This window comes from Eleutherodactylus coqui, chromosome 12 (assembly GCF_035609145.1).
Source record: "Eleutherodactylus coqui strain aEleCoq1 chromosome 12, aEleCoq1.hap1, whole genome shotgun sequence".
In the NCBI taxonomy this organism is placed as follows: domain Eukaryota; kingdom Metazoa; phylum Chordata; class Amphibia; order Anura; family Eleutherodactylidae; genus Eleutherodactylus; species Eleutherodactylus coqui.
Genome location: NC_089848.1, coordinates 90088708 through 90106351, shown reverse-complemented (window position 1 = coordinate 90106351; position 17644 = coordinate 90088708). Strand labels below are relative to the sequence as shown.

The following is a 17644-nucleotide window of genomic DNA, read 5'->3' as shown; positions in this document are numbered from 1 at the left end:
AGTACTCTAATGCTCGAACGAGCATCAAGCTCAACTCTAATTATAACATCTTTACAACTAAGGACCCTTTTATATAGAACGATGGTCATTCAAAAAATTGCTGGATAGCTCTAATGTGATTGCTAATCGTTCAGTGTGAACACGGCCAACAATCGAACAATCAATGAGAATTTGTTCGCTTATCACGCATTTCATGCGAGCATAGAAACCATTGTTGGCTCGTACCTAATCGCTTGGTTTAAACAGCGCTCCTCCAGTCCTTCTCATAAAAAAATAATAAAATTCTGCGTTTAAATTGAACGCTGAAGCAAATGAGTGTTTTCATCGTTTCCCTGTTCGCTCGGGCAGACAATTTTTCACTCCGTGTAACAGTACCCTAAATCTGCCTTCAAACAGGCGCATGCGTATTTGCCCATGTGCTAGAGCAGAATGAACGTTGCTTCTTTAAGCACATTGGTATATTTTACTGTACTTTTTCACGAACATTTGTATGCACCAAAAAAAAAAAAAAGCATGGATGCTCCCAGCCATTGAAATTGCTAATTAGTCTAATGAGTTCATAATGCTTTTTTTTCCCTGCACAATTAAGTAGTGTTTCACGCATTTTCTAGCATTTTGCGCGTGCATTTGTGCATCCCCATGAGGACTTTTGGTGCGCAAGACAATGGAGCATGCTGTGTTTTTTTTGTGCGACCAAAATGCGCAGCAAAAATACGTGCATGTGAACGAAGCTATTGAAATCAGTGGGTTCTGTTCACTGGGTATTGTGCATGCAAATTTTGTGTCCGCTAATACGGGCGCGAATACGCCTATGTGATGCTCGCTCAACGGAATATCATATCCTTTTGGCTTTTAATTCTCCGATATATCTGAGCTGTTCACAGAGTGTATGGTATACGATACAGCGCCAGACTAGCAGTACCACACAATAGCTTACCACCATACAGTGCTCAAATAATACCAACGTGCAGTGACCAATGATAAGGATATCTTATATAATCTTATATTATAATAGTACTGTTAATTTATATTCCAGATATAAGGAAAAATGCAGAAGAATCAGCACAACGGAGACAATGACAATCCACAGCATGTATATGCCATTCAAAACCCAGCCTACCTTCCCGAGCCGCCATCATATACTACGAACTACATGCCAAATCCACCGCCATACAGTGAGCAAAGCCCTCCACAGGCAGGAGCCGCAGCGTATATCACCTGTCCTCCTCCTGACCAGCCTCCTTATGGCTTCCGAGGTGAAGATGGTCCTAAACCAGATGTGGAGGTTCCCCCAGAGTACACGGCTGGGGTACAGGATAGCAATGAATTCTCTGAACGTTCAATCAGAATAGGTAAGAAAATCCTAAAGGAAATGTAGACAACTAACTATCACCACTGTACAGGTAAGTCAGATTTGGGGTTGCATGTGGCCCTACATGCTGGGGGTTACGGTTTCCCGTTACAACTGATGTGAGTAATGACAACACGGCTGGAGAATATGTTGGTGTTATGGGAGTTATATAAAGCAGGCAGGGGTTAATTAACTTCTACCTCATTGTTTTTTCCCCCTTCCTCTGGATCAATGAGTGGGGGTGGAAACAGGCTGAACTGGATGGACATTTGTCTTTTTTCAGGGGGTGTCTTATACTCACCTAGCAGTTGCCGTTCTGATCCCTCCTGCTGGGCTACGGCGCTCCTGCAGGCTTCCGTGTAGTCCTCAATGCCGACGGAGCATCTGTTGCTGGTGACGGGGCTTAAATACCCCGCCTCCAGCAAGCAATTTCTCTGATTGGTTCAGGAGCACAGCCTCAGCCAATCAAAGTCATTGTTTGATGAACCAATCACAGCCATTCAATGATATCAGCGGGAGGGACCTGAACTGCAACTGCTAGGTGAATATTGTTGTTTTTTAATGTAGTGTAGCTAGGGCTTATTTTTGGGGTGGTACATATATTTCAAGCCCCCACCGAAAATCAGGGTAGGGCTTATTATCAGGGTAGGTCTTATTTTTGGGGAAACATGGTATGTATGTTACTAGGTGTAGCTGGAAGCTGTAGCCCCAATGCAAAATCTGTAACAGAACCTCCGATTATAATCTTTCATTTATATTACCAGTCTCCTCATATGGGATAAAAGACCTTATGGGCCTCTTAAAGTTCCCACTTTGTAGCATCTATAGGGATCTGCCCTACCCATTTAGATATTGATAGACGCTTTAAGTCTGCCTCTGACCCCCATGTAATGGCCCTTTCACACCCAATGAGAAATGCACGATTCTCACTGGCGAACGATTCTTGTTCATCGTTTGGTCGTTGGCTCCATTTAAACTGAACAACTATCATTCACTTTCGTTCATTTGAACTATATTTGGAACAATAATCGTTACGTCTAAACTAACCTGTACCGTTTACACCTAATTATATTCTACTTATAATACCGAGGGACTCAGTAGGTGAGAAAAGTCCTGACTTCTCCATTTTTGTAAATACTTGTATTTCCCATGAAATAAGAATTTTCAAGTGTTTTTTTCTTGAAAAAACTCTATTTCATGCAGTTCCTCTGTTATTCCTCCTAGAAATTTATGAATAAATGGACATCTGGGTGTTACTGATTAAGGATGTCCTTACATTATCCAGTCAGTGCTGACAGTGTCAAGCTCTGCAGAGATACACCCCTATGACAAGGAGAATAGTTAGCGCTCAGTTATCAATTTATTTATACAGTTCCAGGAGGAAAAACAGAGGAACGGCACAGTTCTAAGACAAGATGCTCAGATTCTTTTCAATTTCATGGGGAATACTAGTATTTAGTAAAGCAGATATGCCAGGAGTAGTCACAGTAAAAAGGTGATTCTTTTTTCCAGAAAGAGTGCCACTTGTGCCTGTGGCCTGGTCTGGTTTTGCAGTTCAGACACACTCATTTGATTTCTTCTTATGGCAGTAACTATTAGGTTAATATCTTACATGGCAGGAGATAACAAGAATCATTTTCATATTTTAGCAGAAGTAGATAGCGGGATTAGACAGATTGTTGCAAGTATTGATTGTGATGAGTCAAGCAAACAATCCTGCTGACACATCAGTTCAGCAGCTAATGGTTAACCAATGGATCAAACTTTATACTGAGTGTAAAGGGTTATTATATAGACCTACTTCATCCTCATGTAGGAGCAATATTTCAGATAATATCAAGGACTTTCTAAACTCTTGTTAACTGTAAAGAGGTCCTGTGATGGGATACAATCAGTGGGACTAACTGCATAGCTCTGCCGCCGCGGCCCCGTAGACTCTATCCTCGATATTTTGCACACTCACTTTTGTTCGCCCAGACAGTATCTACTTAGTCCAGTTCTCAGGGCTGTTAACCCTTTCCAATCCACTGTCTGACCTCTGAAGACATTATGATTTAAGGCTGTGCAGCTCCGATGTTGGAAGACGCCTGTCAGGGTTCTCTTACTGTATATTGTCAGCCTCTCTGCTGTCGGAGCCTATCCAACGTGTCACCTCATGCAGTACTGGCTTTAGCAAGCATATAGCGCCGTTGTATAATGGTAGAAAAAGAGTAAGCCCCCTAGGAAAACCAGGATACAAAATGGATTGGAAAGGGTTAATATGTCAAGTGGGTGGTCCCGACCACTCACGTGCAATGGGTTCCATCTAGAGATGAGCGAGTATACTCGCTAAGGCACATTACTTGAGCGAGTAGTGCCTTAGCCGAGTATCTCCCCGCTTGTCTCTAAAGATTCAGAGGCCCGCGGGGGAGAGCGGAGAGGAACGGAGGGGAGATCTCTCTCTCCCCCTCGTTCCCCACCGCAACTCACCTCTCACCCGCGCCGGCCCCCGAATCTTTAGAGACGAGCGGGGAGATACTCGGCTAAGGCACTACTCGCTCGAGTAATGTGCCTTAGCGAGTATACTCGCTCATCTCTAGTGCCATCCCTGCTGTCAATTAAGTCTGAGGTCAACCAGCAGGTAGTGGGAGCAACTCACTTGACACACAAGCTGCCTTCACACTGCCGATAAAACGGCACAATTTTCGCACGATGCGAGAGTAACTGGAAATGCACAATTATGAAACCAATGATTTTCAATGGTTTCATTCCCATTTGCAATATTTTCCCTCATGCGATGCGGCGTGGGAAAAAATCATAGCATGTTCTATCTTTCTGCATTTTGCGATTTTTTAATGTTTTTTTTCTAGCCCGTGTTTCCCTATGGAGCCTCCTTTTTATCGCATCAACTTGCGATTTTCACACGGTGTTTTTAGCATTAGAAACTCCTATTGGCTTTTGCGCAATAAAATCGTGCGATGCACAATTTTTTACAAGAAGAGGCATAGCTGACGCTCAAAAATTTCCTGAACAAAGCTGCGATTTTCTCGCACCAATATCACAATCGCCAGTGTGAAGGAGCCCATATAGATAGCGTCGGGAGCCGGAACTAAGAGGAGACTTTTTTTGGGAAAATAGGTGAGTATGGGGAAAAATGAGGAGTTGGAGCGTTGTGCAGATAACCCGGCGGGCTTTATGCCATGACGGGTCCTCTTCAATACTGGTGGCATCTACAGAAGGACAAATGTCTTATGTGCCCTCTAGGCAAAGAAGCCGTCACAACTTTTTTATTTAACCAAGTTGGTGCAAAATTGTATAGTGCTTTTTATACTTACTGAGTTCCCCATTCCAGCGCTGTCCGCCTGGGAAACTGCCACTTGGTGCATTGAACCGACTCATTCCCCTTTCAGTGCTCTCTATGGTGTGCGCGTGTGCAGAGATGAGTCCACTCAATGCACTGCATGGCGGCTTCCAGGGTTGATAGTAAAGTAACGAGGAACTAAGTAAGTATAAAAGGCACACCCCTGCACTCCATGACCCCTGTGCTATCAGCAGGGGCGTAGCTAAAGGCTCAGGGGCCCTGATGCAAAACGTGAGCTGGGCCCCTCTATCTGTATCTGTACCCGTACCCATACCTAAACCATGCTGCACAGAGACATAACTTGAAGCTTCTGGGCCCCAATGCAAAACCTGTAACGGGGTCCCCAACTATAATGCTTTATTCATAGTACTAGGCTCCCTATATGGAAAAGAGAGGCCTTATGGGCCCCCTAAGGCTCCTGGGCCCGGGTGCAACTGCATCCCCTGCACCCTCTATAGTTACGCCCCTGCCTATCAGCCCATCACGGGTTCCCTTTGTTGAAGGCTACACAAACGGGCTGTACCTGGTGGCAGCTGCAGTAAGCACTTTTTATTATTTTAATCTCTACAATGTGACAACATTGTGTTCCGCCACTATAACAGTAGCAGTTGTTATACACCCGTCAGCCATCATGGTGAGGTTTGCATATGTTATCAATAAGGACACGATGATCAGTAACTGCCAGACACGTCTGCGCTGCTTATTACATAGAGAAGAACAGTTCAGGACGCCCCCTGGACTTGTGACTGTCTTATATCTATGATCACATCAGGGAATGGAGGGTCGATAGAACATTTTATAAGTTTGTCCTATAAATCCCAAAACAGCACAAAAGTCCCTCAAAAATGTTGTAAAGTGGGAGCATGAAACAATTAGCGTTTTTCACTCTTTAGTAATGCTAAATATTACATATGCATTGAAATGGAACGTTGCAAACTAATGATGGCCTATGGTCAAGACTAGAGATGAGCGAGTATACTCGGTAAAGGCAATTACTCGAGCGAGCATTGCCTTTACCAAGTACCTGCCCGCTCGAGATGAAACGTTCGGGTACCGGCGGCGGGCAGAGAGCTGCGGGGAAGAGCGGAACAGAGGGGAGATCTCTCCCTCCCTCTCTCCCCCCCGCTCCCTCCTGCTGACAGCCGCTACTCACCGCTCCCCCGCGCCGGCACCCAAACGTTTCATCTCGAGCGGGCAGGTACTCGGTAAAGGCAATGCTCGCTCGAGCAATTGCCCTTACTGAGTATACTCGCTCATCTCTAGTCAAGACAGGTCATCAGTAGTAATCGGTGAGTGTCTGTAGCCTAAGACCTCCATCAATCAGCTGATCTCTGGGTCGATGCGCTTGTTTACTGAGCTCATTTCTGCAGGAAGAAGATAGCTCTGTTCTTACTATAGTGGTCTGGATTGGTATTGCAAGCCACAATCCCACTGAAGCGAATGGCCTGTAATACAAAGTCTGGCCACTGCCGTGAGAACGGAGCCATCTACTTCCTGCTGAAATCAACTAAGTGCACAAACACAGCCGCCCAGAGAACTGCTGATTGGCAGGACTCCCAGGTGACAGGCCACTACTATTCTACTATTGATGGATGACCTATCCTTAGGATAAGCCAGCAATAGTTTATAACTAGACAACCACTATAAACTGAATTCTGTTGTCATTCCAGCCTTCATCCGAAAGGTCTACGCCACATTGACCGTACAGCTGATTATCACTTTTGGACTCGTATTCATGTTTACATTTTGGTAAGTTGATTTTTACTGAAACTCCTTGTAACTAAACCTAGATATGTATATGTGTCAGAAATGGCTTATCTACTAATTATATCACAGCTGTTTGATGGTGTAGATTCATTAAAATGTTGTCCTGGTTGACCGTACTGCGGGTTTTCATCGCACGCAATGCATGGCCGTGTGATGCGCGGTGGAGTCAATGAAAGTCAATGGACTTTTATTTATACATGTGCATGCAGACACTGCGTGAGGATATGCTCGGGGAATAGATCGCGGCATGCTCTATTTCATGGCACACCATGCAGGATGAGCCCTATACCTTTATATGGGCGGTGTATGCAATGCTCTCCATACACAATACATTGCGTATGAGTGGCGATTCCTACGCAATCCCGCTATGAAACAGAGTGAGAATTTAAAAAAAAAGACAGAGTCCCACTGTGCATGACCGCGTGCGTGAGATATGCAGTCATGTGCAATATACAAGATATGCAAACACCGGTAAAATGCTGTGGGCCTCCCACATCATTTTACCCATACGCCCGTGGACAGGACGCCTTAGGCCAAGTAGCAGTAGTAGAGCCATCTATAGACAAATGAACTCACATAGAAGGCCCCTGTGTAAAAACAAAAATATGCGCGTCCCTTGCCGCCATTTTATTATTTTTTTATGCAAAAATGAAAGATGTAACAATACCTCTGCAGAACCTATTGGATGGAAGCATGGTACCCCTCCCCACTGACGTATGTGGTTGCACCCGGGCCCAGGAGCCTTAGGGGGTCCATAAGGCTTCTATTATCCATATAGGGAGCCCAGAACTATGAATAAAACTTTATAGTTGGGGGCCCTGTTACAGGTTTTGCATTGGAGCCAAGGAGCATCAAGTTATGCCTCTGCATTAAGGGGTTAAGAGAAGTTGGGGGGCCCCAAGATAAACTTTTGCACCCAGGCCCATGAGCCTTTAGCTATGCTCTTGCCCCTCCTGTTTTTTTAACAGCATGGGAAGTGGGGCTATCATAGAGTTCCGCCCTTTTCTAAGTTCTATCGCAAATCCTTCACTGTTGAGTTTAGTTCAATGTAACATCTTATAACTTTCTATGGTGGAAAAACCCCTTTAAATGATAAAATTGTGATTTCCTGCACCTGCCACTAGGGGAAAACTCTCGTGGCTGCCATGTATAAATGCTGAGGCAGGGCTTGAAAGGCAACATCAAAAGTTGCTATATACTGCAAAACTGCAGTTTATAGAACAAGCGATCAAATTATTGCAAGTTCAAGTCCCCCATAGGGATTAAATAGAAGTGTAAAAAAGAATTTGATAAAACAGCTGATGGGTGCCAGGAAAGCCAAAATTTGTATTCCCTGCTTTATACTAGAAACACTATCACTTATGACAGGACTGATTTGGTATGTACTGTATTAGGGAAGTGCTATCTATGTAATTCCCTAATATACTAGTACAGATATACCAAAGACCAAGAATGTGGAAATTGAAATAAAGCTAGCGCTCTCACCTAATGTCCCAATACATATGCATAAGTAGTAGAGATGAGCGAACGTACTCGGTTCGGGTGTTTTTGCACTCGAGCACCGCTTTTTCCGAGTAACTGACTACTGGGACGAAAAGATTCGGGGGGCGCCGGGGGTAAGCAGGGGGTTGCAGAGAGGAGTGGGGGGGGGGGGGGAGAGAGAGCTCTCCCCTGTTCCCCACTGCTACCCCCCGCGCCACCACGCCGCCCCCCGCGCCCTGGCGCCCCCCGAATCTTTTCGTCCGAGTAGTCAGTTACTCGGAAAAAGCGGTGCTCGAGTGCAAAAACACCCGAACCGAGTACGTTCGCTCATCTCTAATAGGTAGTAATCCAGCTCTGTGTATAGAAGTTACAGGACATGTTTTTGCACCGATTCTTTTCATGATTTTCTTGTAATATCTTAATGACTTGACTTCTTTCCCCATTAGGCAAACACTGAGGCGATGGACATGGCAAAACCCTTATCTGTTATTCGCACTTATGTAAGTGTTTGTAAAAAATTTGCTTATAAATGTTCACAATCCTGGATTACAGGGTTTTCGTAGACTTTAATATCATACCTCTCAACTTTTGGGTTGGTCAAGAAGGGACATTTATGTTTCATTGTGTGAAACCTCCATTTTCCCATACATTTCTGTTCGCTAGAATAGAGTCACGTCTGTCCAGAACTGCCAATGAAACTAAGGAGAGCAGGATACTAGAGCAGTTTGGACAGCCTGTATATGGAGGACAGGAAGATGCAGGACTGGGCAGATAATGGTGGACAGAACAAAAACCCCTGAACCTCTCCAACTGGACCCACAACAAAGCTAAGCACCCGCCCCAAGAAGGGCAACCCCACTGCTTGCACGTTGTATCGGAGGCTACAGATGGACTGGGGGTAGAGCATAGAACACTGATAACTACAGAGCATATAAAACTGACAACAAGCAAGTATGCTAAGAGTCGTAACATGGCCAGAATACTAGGACTATAACCAACACCCTCAGCAAGGAGTTGGTTTATATATCATAAGAAAGTTACTGGCTGGACTGATAATCATCCCAGCCAGCCCATCAGCCAAACAACTCTAGTAAAGTTACTGACCGACTGATTGGGATGTCAGTCACTGGCCAGGTCTTCAGCTAAACAGCAGCAGGGAGAGGTTTGACCCTTGATGTTTAGGACTGAATGAAACATGATTATTCCAGCAGATGCATCATGTGATCCAAAACTAATGTTCTGACATCACCCTGGAATCGAACCCGCGACTCGGAAGAAGCAGGTGCCAATGGTGCCACGGCATATTCATAATGTAAACACTGGTACAAATATCACCAAAATACTGAACATTTTAAACCCCTTAAGGATCAGGCTGTTTTGTACCTTAAGGACACTTTTTAGGGATTTTACCCATGTGGTGGTTTAACTCCCCTATTGTTTTCCCTCAGCTACCAAAATCATTTTTGCTGCGTTTTCTTTTCCGTGACATATAGGGCTATTTTTTAAATATCTTTTTCAGTGACTTTTTTTTTCCAGTTTTATTGGGGGCGAGAAGCTAAAAAAAATGATTTTTCTAACATTTATAGAAATGTTTTGTTGGTTTTTGGGTTATTTTCTTTTTTATGTATATATTTTTATTTTATTCTGTAATTTAGTTTTTTTTAATTTATTTATTTTGATTGCATTGATTGATTGCAGAAGCAGGGGCTTTAATCCACCGCCGTTTTTTTTACTATGGGCTGAGATTAAAGCCCAGGACCAAGCACCGTAAATTTACTGTGCTTGGTCCTTAATGGTTTAAGATCCAAATTGCAAAATGGAATAATATGCAATTATAGGTATTATATACAGCTAAGATCCGAAAAGATAGTTTATGGAGCAATAGAGTAAGTTTATTAACCCTTTCCAATCCAATTTTGGATTCGGGATTTTCTAGGGGGCCTTCTTTTTCTGCCTTTATACAACGGGGCTATCTACTGGCTAAAGCCAGTACTGCAGTATGTGACACACCGGAGTGGCTCCGACAGTGGAGCGGCCGGCTACATACAGTAAGAATACCCTTTTGGACATCTTCCGACATCAGAGCTGTACAGGTTTCAATCAGAATGTTGGAAAACTTCTGACACTGGAATGGAGAGGGTGAACGCAAATGTATTTCCCAGGTCAAATAGAGGAACATTTAAGGGGCAAAGAGGGACAGAGGGACTTAGATCAAAAGTAGGGACTGTGCCTCCAGAAGAGGGTCACCTGGGAGGTATTTAGGATAGGTCATCAATATTAGATTGTTGGGTTTCCAACATCTGACACCCTCCCTTATCAACTGAATGAAAGCACAGTGTCCTACCGATGGCTGTGGCTGTGCCTGATACTGCAGCTCATTTCCATTGAAGCACTGTGGAATCTTCATACAGCAAATTGAGGGGGTGCTAGGAGTCCCCCCACACAATCAATTATTGATGACTTATCGATAAGGCTTGGCTTTCACTGTTAAACTTCTAGAAAACCTTGATTCTAGAAAGGCTTTTGCAGAGCATGGGGTTTACCTGAATCTTCATGGGCACCTCCCAAACCCTATGAGCCCATGTTTCCCTCGCATGATGCCACTCCCACACATGGTTTTGTCAGCATTTCATTATATTCTATTCCTCTTTTGGTAAATTATAGTTTGCTGTTTGTTTTTCCTTGCAGACCTGCCATCTTTATTATGGTTATGGTTCTTGCCTGCTGTGACCAAGCCCGACGGAAAGTTCCATTAAACTTCATCCTACTTGGAATTTTTGTAAGTTCAATGATGGCATCCATTACTTGTACCCCATAATTCAAAGAACCCTCAATATTAAGGAAATGCTCTACATTATGCATTTTCTGTAAAAATGTCTTTGCACCCCGCCCCCCCCCCTCACCATTGTTTTTTGTTGCATTATTCCATTTCTTCTTCCAGATTACAGTTGTTTTAGCAGTCCTTTTAATTTTAAGGAGTATGATAGCCCCCTCATATTTGAGCAGTCTAGTTGTATGCCCTCCAGGGTAGATTTTATGTTTTGATGTCTCCCTGCATGTTTGGTGTATTAGTAACTCTGTATATCGCTTTGATTTTGTAGACTGTGTTTGAAGGCTGTTTACTAGGATCGTTTGCAGCGTGAGTTCTTCATATGTATCATTTGTTATTATTTGTGCAGTTGAGTTGTTTATAGTATTAAATTAGATACTTCGGGTTTTCAGAATGTCAGAAAACATAAATCTTTAAATACACGGCAGGCAGCACCATATACACATTTTATCAGTAGTGTAGTCATCAATAACTGCAAGAAACCAACTGTACCCCTAATGAGTTTTTAGGTTCCCTAGTAAGATTCCTGCTAAAGTTACTTTTAGTTATTATCATAACTTCATCCATATGCATCTTGATTTTAAGTGAGTGTGGATTGAGCACTCTGTAGCCGTTCACAGCACGTAAAAAATAGTGCAAAGATACAGCAGCACTCTGTAGTCAGTCGGGTAACGGGCATGATGACATCACAAGAAGTGGGCAGATATAGAACAGGCAGTAGACAGTCTTATGAGGGCAATGATGACATCACTAGAGGAAGCAGGTAGGGATGGAATACTCTGTAGCCAGTCTAATGATGGGAATGATGACAACACTAGAAGTGGGTAGACATGGAATACTCTACAGCCAGCCTGGCGATGGGAATAATGACATCACTAGCAGTGGGTAAAGATAGAACATGCTGTAGCCAGTCTTGAGATGGCAATAATGATATCACAAGAAGAAGTGGCTGGAAATTAAATACTCTGTAGCCAGTTTGGTGATGCGAATGATGACATCATTAGTAGTGGGAAGGGATAGAACACACTGCAGCTAGTCTGGTGAAGGAAATGATGACATCACTAGAATAAGTGGGTGGGGATGGAATTCTCCGTAACCAGTGGTGATGGGAATGATAACATCACTAGAAGAAAAGGGTGGAATACTCTGTAGCCAGTCTGTTGATAGCATTCTCCTTAGGAGTTGTGAAACCCATGAGGGGTGGAGCTACTTTTGAAGCATATGTGCAGTAGCTTACATGATTTTGCACTTTGTTCCAGGTTCTTTGATGCTGATGCTGTGATGTGGGCCACTGGAGCCACCATTCTTATTACTTTTGGTTTGACAATTTTTGCTTTTCAAACAAAGGTAAGACGTAATTTATATTGTGAGGTCCTAACATTACCAGTGATCTCCACCATATAATTGCTTGCACTAATCATATCAGCAACACATAATGCACACAATCACCAGACCAAAGTAATTACAATAAAATAATACTTTAACAGAAACCTGTCATGTCCTGACAGCACCATAAACCAAGTTATGGTGCTGTTAGGGTACGTGACAGGTTACCTTTAAAGGGCCACTCCAGCATAAACACACTTTTACATCCCTGCACCCCTCACCTGATTGTCTGTCCCACTCTGGATGTCTCCTCTGTATACTGCCTTCATTTCCATACAATGCAGCATCCTGTCTGATACTTATCAGACACCATCTTGATTTTTACATTTATCCCTGATTTCTCTTCCATTGTGCTGTCCTAGTAAACCCATGATGCATCAGCATCAGATGGGCATCTAGAGCCAGTACCTTCCCTGCCTGCAGGGAAGACAGTGTGATTATCATTACCCTCTATTGTCTCCTAAGAAAGATAAGATCATAAGTTACAATCAAGAGGCTGAACTATCATCTCCATTATAACTGTGTGACAGGAGCCTCTAATTATCAGCATTGACTGTGATAGCAGTTTCTCTTCTCCCTTCACCTGTGAGGAGCTTGTGTGGTACAGTTCATGTAATATCATCACACATGATGTCCTGGCGATTGAAATAAAGACTCTTGAAGAGAACAGAAAGACAAGTAATTCTCAAGGGTTCATCTTGTGATCATATGACCCACTTAAAAAGAAGTAGTCCAAGACTTTTCAAATGGGAAATAATAACTAAACAAGGTAATACTAGCCAACTTATAAAAACTAAGGACTAGTTACACAATGAAAAAATTCCACTGGAGTGGCCCTTTTAAGGGGTTGTTCAATTTTGATAAAACCCTTTTCAGGTAACAGGTCCCTGTATGATGTGCCGATCTTGGGGGCTTGCTGTTGGGATCTTTTGCCACCAGCCGTTATTGCCTGTAGAACTTTGAAATCAATTTGTGACTTTCCTCTCTCTCCAATAGAGGACAATCTCAAATGTTGCATGACCCCGAATCTCCTCCAAGGCCTTCTCATAGATTCCTATTCCCTCTAGAGGTGTATATATGTAACCATCATCATTGAAGCCTATGGTAGAGAAACGGGCAAGCAAATGTGCAGTCATAATGTTATATAGCATGAGCATCAGACTATGGTACTCTATGTCATGTATAATCTGGGCTTTAATCCTTTCCAATCCACTGTCTGACTTTTTCCAAAATTCTGATTGAAGCCTGTACAGCTCCGATGTCGGAAGACGTCCGGCAGGGTATTCTTACTGTATATTACTGGCCGCTCTGTTGTTGGGGGCCTCTCCGACATATCACATACTGCAGTACTGGCTCTAGCTAGCAGATGGCGCAATTGTAAAATGGCAGAAAGAGAAAGCCCCCTGGGAAACCCTGAATCCAAAATTGGATTGCAAAGAGTTAAGGCTGGGTTCACACGGGGCGTAATTGCAGCGGAATTTCCGTGCAGACATTCTGCACAGAAATTTCACCTGTGACTTTTAATCACAGGATTAGCCAGCAAAGTGGACGAGATTTGCAAAAAACTCGTCCACATGCTGCGGCCAAGCCGCGCTGAAATTGACATGTCGTGCGGAATTCAAATACGTGGTATGTCAATTTGTTTCCCTGTTTCCACGGCGGGCTCTCTCTTCTCTATGGGGAGAGATTGCCGTAGTGGAAAGCAGGCGGTGATGCCGCTCCAAAACCCGCGGAAATTTCCGTTCGGTCATTCCATGAGATTTCAGTCCCGTGTGACCCCAGCCTTAAGGTTACACTTTTGAACCAAATTTTATCTCTTCAATGCATTTGCAAAGAAAACGAAATACTGCCGTTTTGTGTATACAGCTGCTGTGCAGATTTATGATCAGTTTTTTTTAGTTTACTGTACACTTGCAGTTAATATCATTAGGGAGTGACACTGAAATGTTACACAGTTGAAATAAGTATTTTGTTGTTGTTGTATCTCATTTCTACTGTTTTACCTCTAGTGGGATTTCACCGTCCTGTCTGGGAGCCTTATGGTTCTTTTCCTGGTGTTCTTATCTTTTGGCATATTAGGTGCCATCTTCAGGTCGATGGTAAGTACTACAATAAAACACATGGTCCTATATGGGCCTCATGTACATGACCTTATCTAGAATCCGTATGATACTGTTGATTGGACACCAATTTTGCCAATTATACCATGAACTCCGAGTTATGACTGACCAGTAACACAGTAGTTGTGGCATCTGCTCACTCTTTTATCTGCTTTTTCAGTGGCTGAATATTTTCTACGCATGCATTGGGACCTTCATTTTTGGAATTGTAAGTAAAGTTCTTCTTCTGAATTTTACAATTAAGGTAAAAAAAATACCCAAAATATAAATATTTGAAGAATTAATTTTTTAAAATACATTGCTCTCATAGTTTCTGCATGATCAGTAGTATTATTTTCATATCAGCAAGTTACGTGGGGCTTTTTGGTCCTTTGTAGCGCAGTGACTCTATCCTATTAGGGCTGGTACTCTGATCTACAGCTACAATTGTTAGTCATCATAGACATTGCAATATATCATGACCATGTAAGGCATTGGATTCCAATGCATTCGTTCACACGGGCGAATTTGCGGCACGTAAAAGCATTGCACTGGAAAAAATAGAACATACGTGACCAAAATCGGCAGGTGCTTTGATGCACGGCCGGAGAAGATAGTTCTGGTTCTATCTTTCGACCGATATATGGCGGCGGCTCCCATAGACTCTTGCTAAAAACGTCACGCCCAGTCGTGTCAATGGATGAGAAAACGTTAATTAAGCTCAGGACTTATGAATTGTCCATTCATATGATTAACGTTGCGCCTGAGCAAACGGAAAAACGCATACGCTCGTGTGAAGGAACCCTTAGGCCTCATGTCCACGGGGAAAATCAGGCCCGCTACGGATTCTCCATGGAGAATCCGTAGCGGGTCCCTCCTGCCCCACGGACATGAGCGCTGAAAATAGAAATTACTCACCTCTCACACGCTCCGGATCTTCCCTTCTTCATGGCTTCATCTTCTCTCCGTCGCGGCCGGATCTTCTTTCTTCGGCCCGGCGGATGTGCACGGCACGAGGGTTGCGTGCCACGCGCATGCGCCGGCCCGAAGAAAAAAGATCAGGCCTCGACGGAGAGAAGATGAAGCTGCGAAGAAGGGAAGATCCGAAGCAGGTGAGTATATTCTGATTTTGGTCTCCCGCGGATCCGGACGGCTTCCATAGGCTTCAATAGAAGCCTGCGGGAGCCGTCCGCGCGGGAGACCCGCCCGAAAATGGAGCATGGTCAGATTTTTTTTAAATTCACTTTTATTGACCATCCGCGGTTATTTATCTACCCGCGGGTGGTCAATGCATCCCTATGGGATGCGGATCCGCATGCAGGTGATCCGCTGCGGATCTAAAATCCTATTTTGCCCGTGGACATGAGGCCTTAGTATCAAGCACTGAGTCTTCAGTCGAGCTGTGTACTAAGCCTGAAGTTATCTTTAATAATTGCATCTCTGATCAAGCTCTGAATCCTCAGTCGAGCTTTGTTTCTAATCTTTACCCTTTATCACGAATAGTGAGTTCTAGACATCTGACTCTGCACGCCTCTTAGTGAGCATAGTGGACCTTTGTGTCCCATTTTGTTTGCACATCCAATACTCTTGGTGATGGGCGTACTCTAGGGAGTATCGGTTTTGTGGGTGTGGATGCTGCTCTCTGATCCGCTGCGCTCCTCTAGGCATCACACTCTTTGAGTGCCTATGCCTGATCTGACCTGATATCCCATCCATTATATCTGCATTTCGGTTGCTCTTCAAACAGTTTATTCGGCTTGTTGCTGCTTTAGACCTATCAGTGTTCAAGCAGTCCAGGATGTGGACCAATTGCACTCTGGTCCTCTGAGGAGTACAAACTATAATACACCCAACTGCTGGTGAAGTATTTATCGTGTCTCGAGCTAATCATCTTAGCCGGGTATTCAAACGGTCTTCTAGCAGTTACGTCATTGGGTAGTACAGTTTGTACCCTTGTATGTTTATGTGTTGCCAGTTACATAGCCCCAATTTTAATTTCTATATCAATAAAAATTGTTGTTAGAAGTCGTACTTTCTGTGAAAAAAATTACAGAATAGAAATATATACAGAAAACAGAAAATGACCCACAGCCGATGCCAAAATCGTCGCTATATGTGGCTTCTAATCCAAAACTATACAACGTCCAAAGCAAAATGAGAAACCCCCCACATACTTTATTTTAGCGCAAATATACAAATTTTAAAAAACTATAAATTTAAAAAAACCCTTTAAATTAGCTTTTAATCCCCAATAAAACGGGAAAAAATAGTCAATGAAGAAAGATATAAAAAAATACCCCTATATGTCACAGAAAAAAAATAGGGAACTTACCACACAGGTAAAATCCCTAAAGTGCCTGGTCCTTTAGGTCTAAAACACCCTGGTCCTTAAGGGGTTAAAGAGGACCTGTCTTGTCCTCCTGTTAGGGGGCTGGCTGCACAGCTTTACAAACACGGCCTCGCTGTCTCCAAAGATGTCCTTTTTTTCCTTTATACTCACCACTATGGGCTCTTCTTAAATTTGGCTGTTTGAACCATAGATTTAACAAGTCGGCGGTATCCCCCACTCACTGATAATGGGTGATGTCACTCTTTGTTAACAGTGAGCGGTGGGGACCTCCTATTTGACACATTCACAGAGTTGGGAGCCGAATTTAATAAGAGCATATACAGGGAAACATGGTTGGGTATAAACAAAAGAGAGATATCACCAGAGTTAATGGGACTGCAGCTGCAATGCTATGGAGTCGACCCCGCTGACATAAGGACATGACAGGTCCTCTCCAATATAAGGTCCAGCATCCTTATAACAATGAACTGCAGTGCACAGAGGAAGGAAGGGTTGTCATAAGGACAGAGGTACAGAACTTTACACTGGATGTTCATATGTATATATATTATTCCTTTTTATGCTTTGATAACTTTCAACACTGCTTTCTTTCCAGTATTTGGTTGTGGACACACAGTTACTCATAGGTGGAAAGCATCGCTACTCAGTGAACCCTGAGGAATATATCTTTGCTGCTCTGAGTATTTATGTGGACATCATCAATCTATTCATGCTCCTCCTGCAGATCTTTGGTTTGTGTCGTTAATTGCCTTCAAAGACTCATCTATGTTATTGGCTGAAGACAAAGAAGGGGTGGGTAAGGTGCCCACTACTGTACCCTGCTGTCTCCAAATACTACAAATCCAATGACTCAAATACAGATGTAATAATGAGGACCCTACCCCATACCTTCCTTATATAAATGCTTCGAACATATTTTTCTTCATAAATGTGTAGGTTATTTATTTATTTTATTGAGCTTTGATTTGTAACTGTTTGAAATGTCCATTGTAAAATATAACTTGTGTAACAAATATACAATTTTTGGACTTTTACATTC

At 43.2% G+C, this 17644-nt stretch overlaps 1 protein-coding gene across 1 annotated transcript; it reads left to right on the top strand.

The window, feature by feature from the left end:
* Positions 1–1048: 1048 nt before the first annotated feature.
* LOC136587215 (protein lifeguard 1-like) lies at positions 1049–17350 on the top strand. The gene is made up of 9 exons (XM_066585770.1): positions 1049–1352; positions 6362–6440; positions 8387–8440; positions 10629–10719; positions 11042–11079; positions 12030–12117; positions 14166–14255; positions 14437–14484; positions 17201–17350. The coding sequence occupies exons 1-9, from the start codon at positions 1049–1051 to the stop codon at positions 17348–17350; spliced, it is 942 nt and encodes a 313-aa protein (XP_066441867.1).
* The last annotated feature ends 294 nt before the right edge of the window (positions 17351–17644 follow it).

Bases quoted from the DNA above. Each gene is read 5' to 3' on its own strand.
- LOC136587215 (XM_066585770.1), top strand. From the start codon at position 1,049: ATGCAGAAGAATCAGCACAACGGAGACAATGACAATCCACAGCATGTA. The intron at 1,353-6,361 runs GTAAGAAAATCC...TTGTCATTCCAG, and splicing joins TGAACGTTCAATCAGAATAG to CCTTCATCCGAAAGGTCTAC. The intron at 14,485-17,200 runs GTAAGTAAAGTT...CTTTCTTTCCAG, and splicing joins GGACCTTCATTTTTGGAATT to TATTTGGTTGTGGACACACA.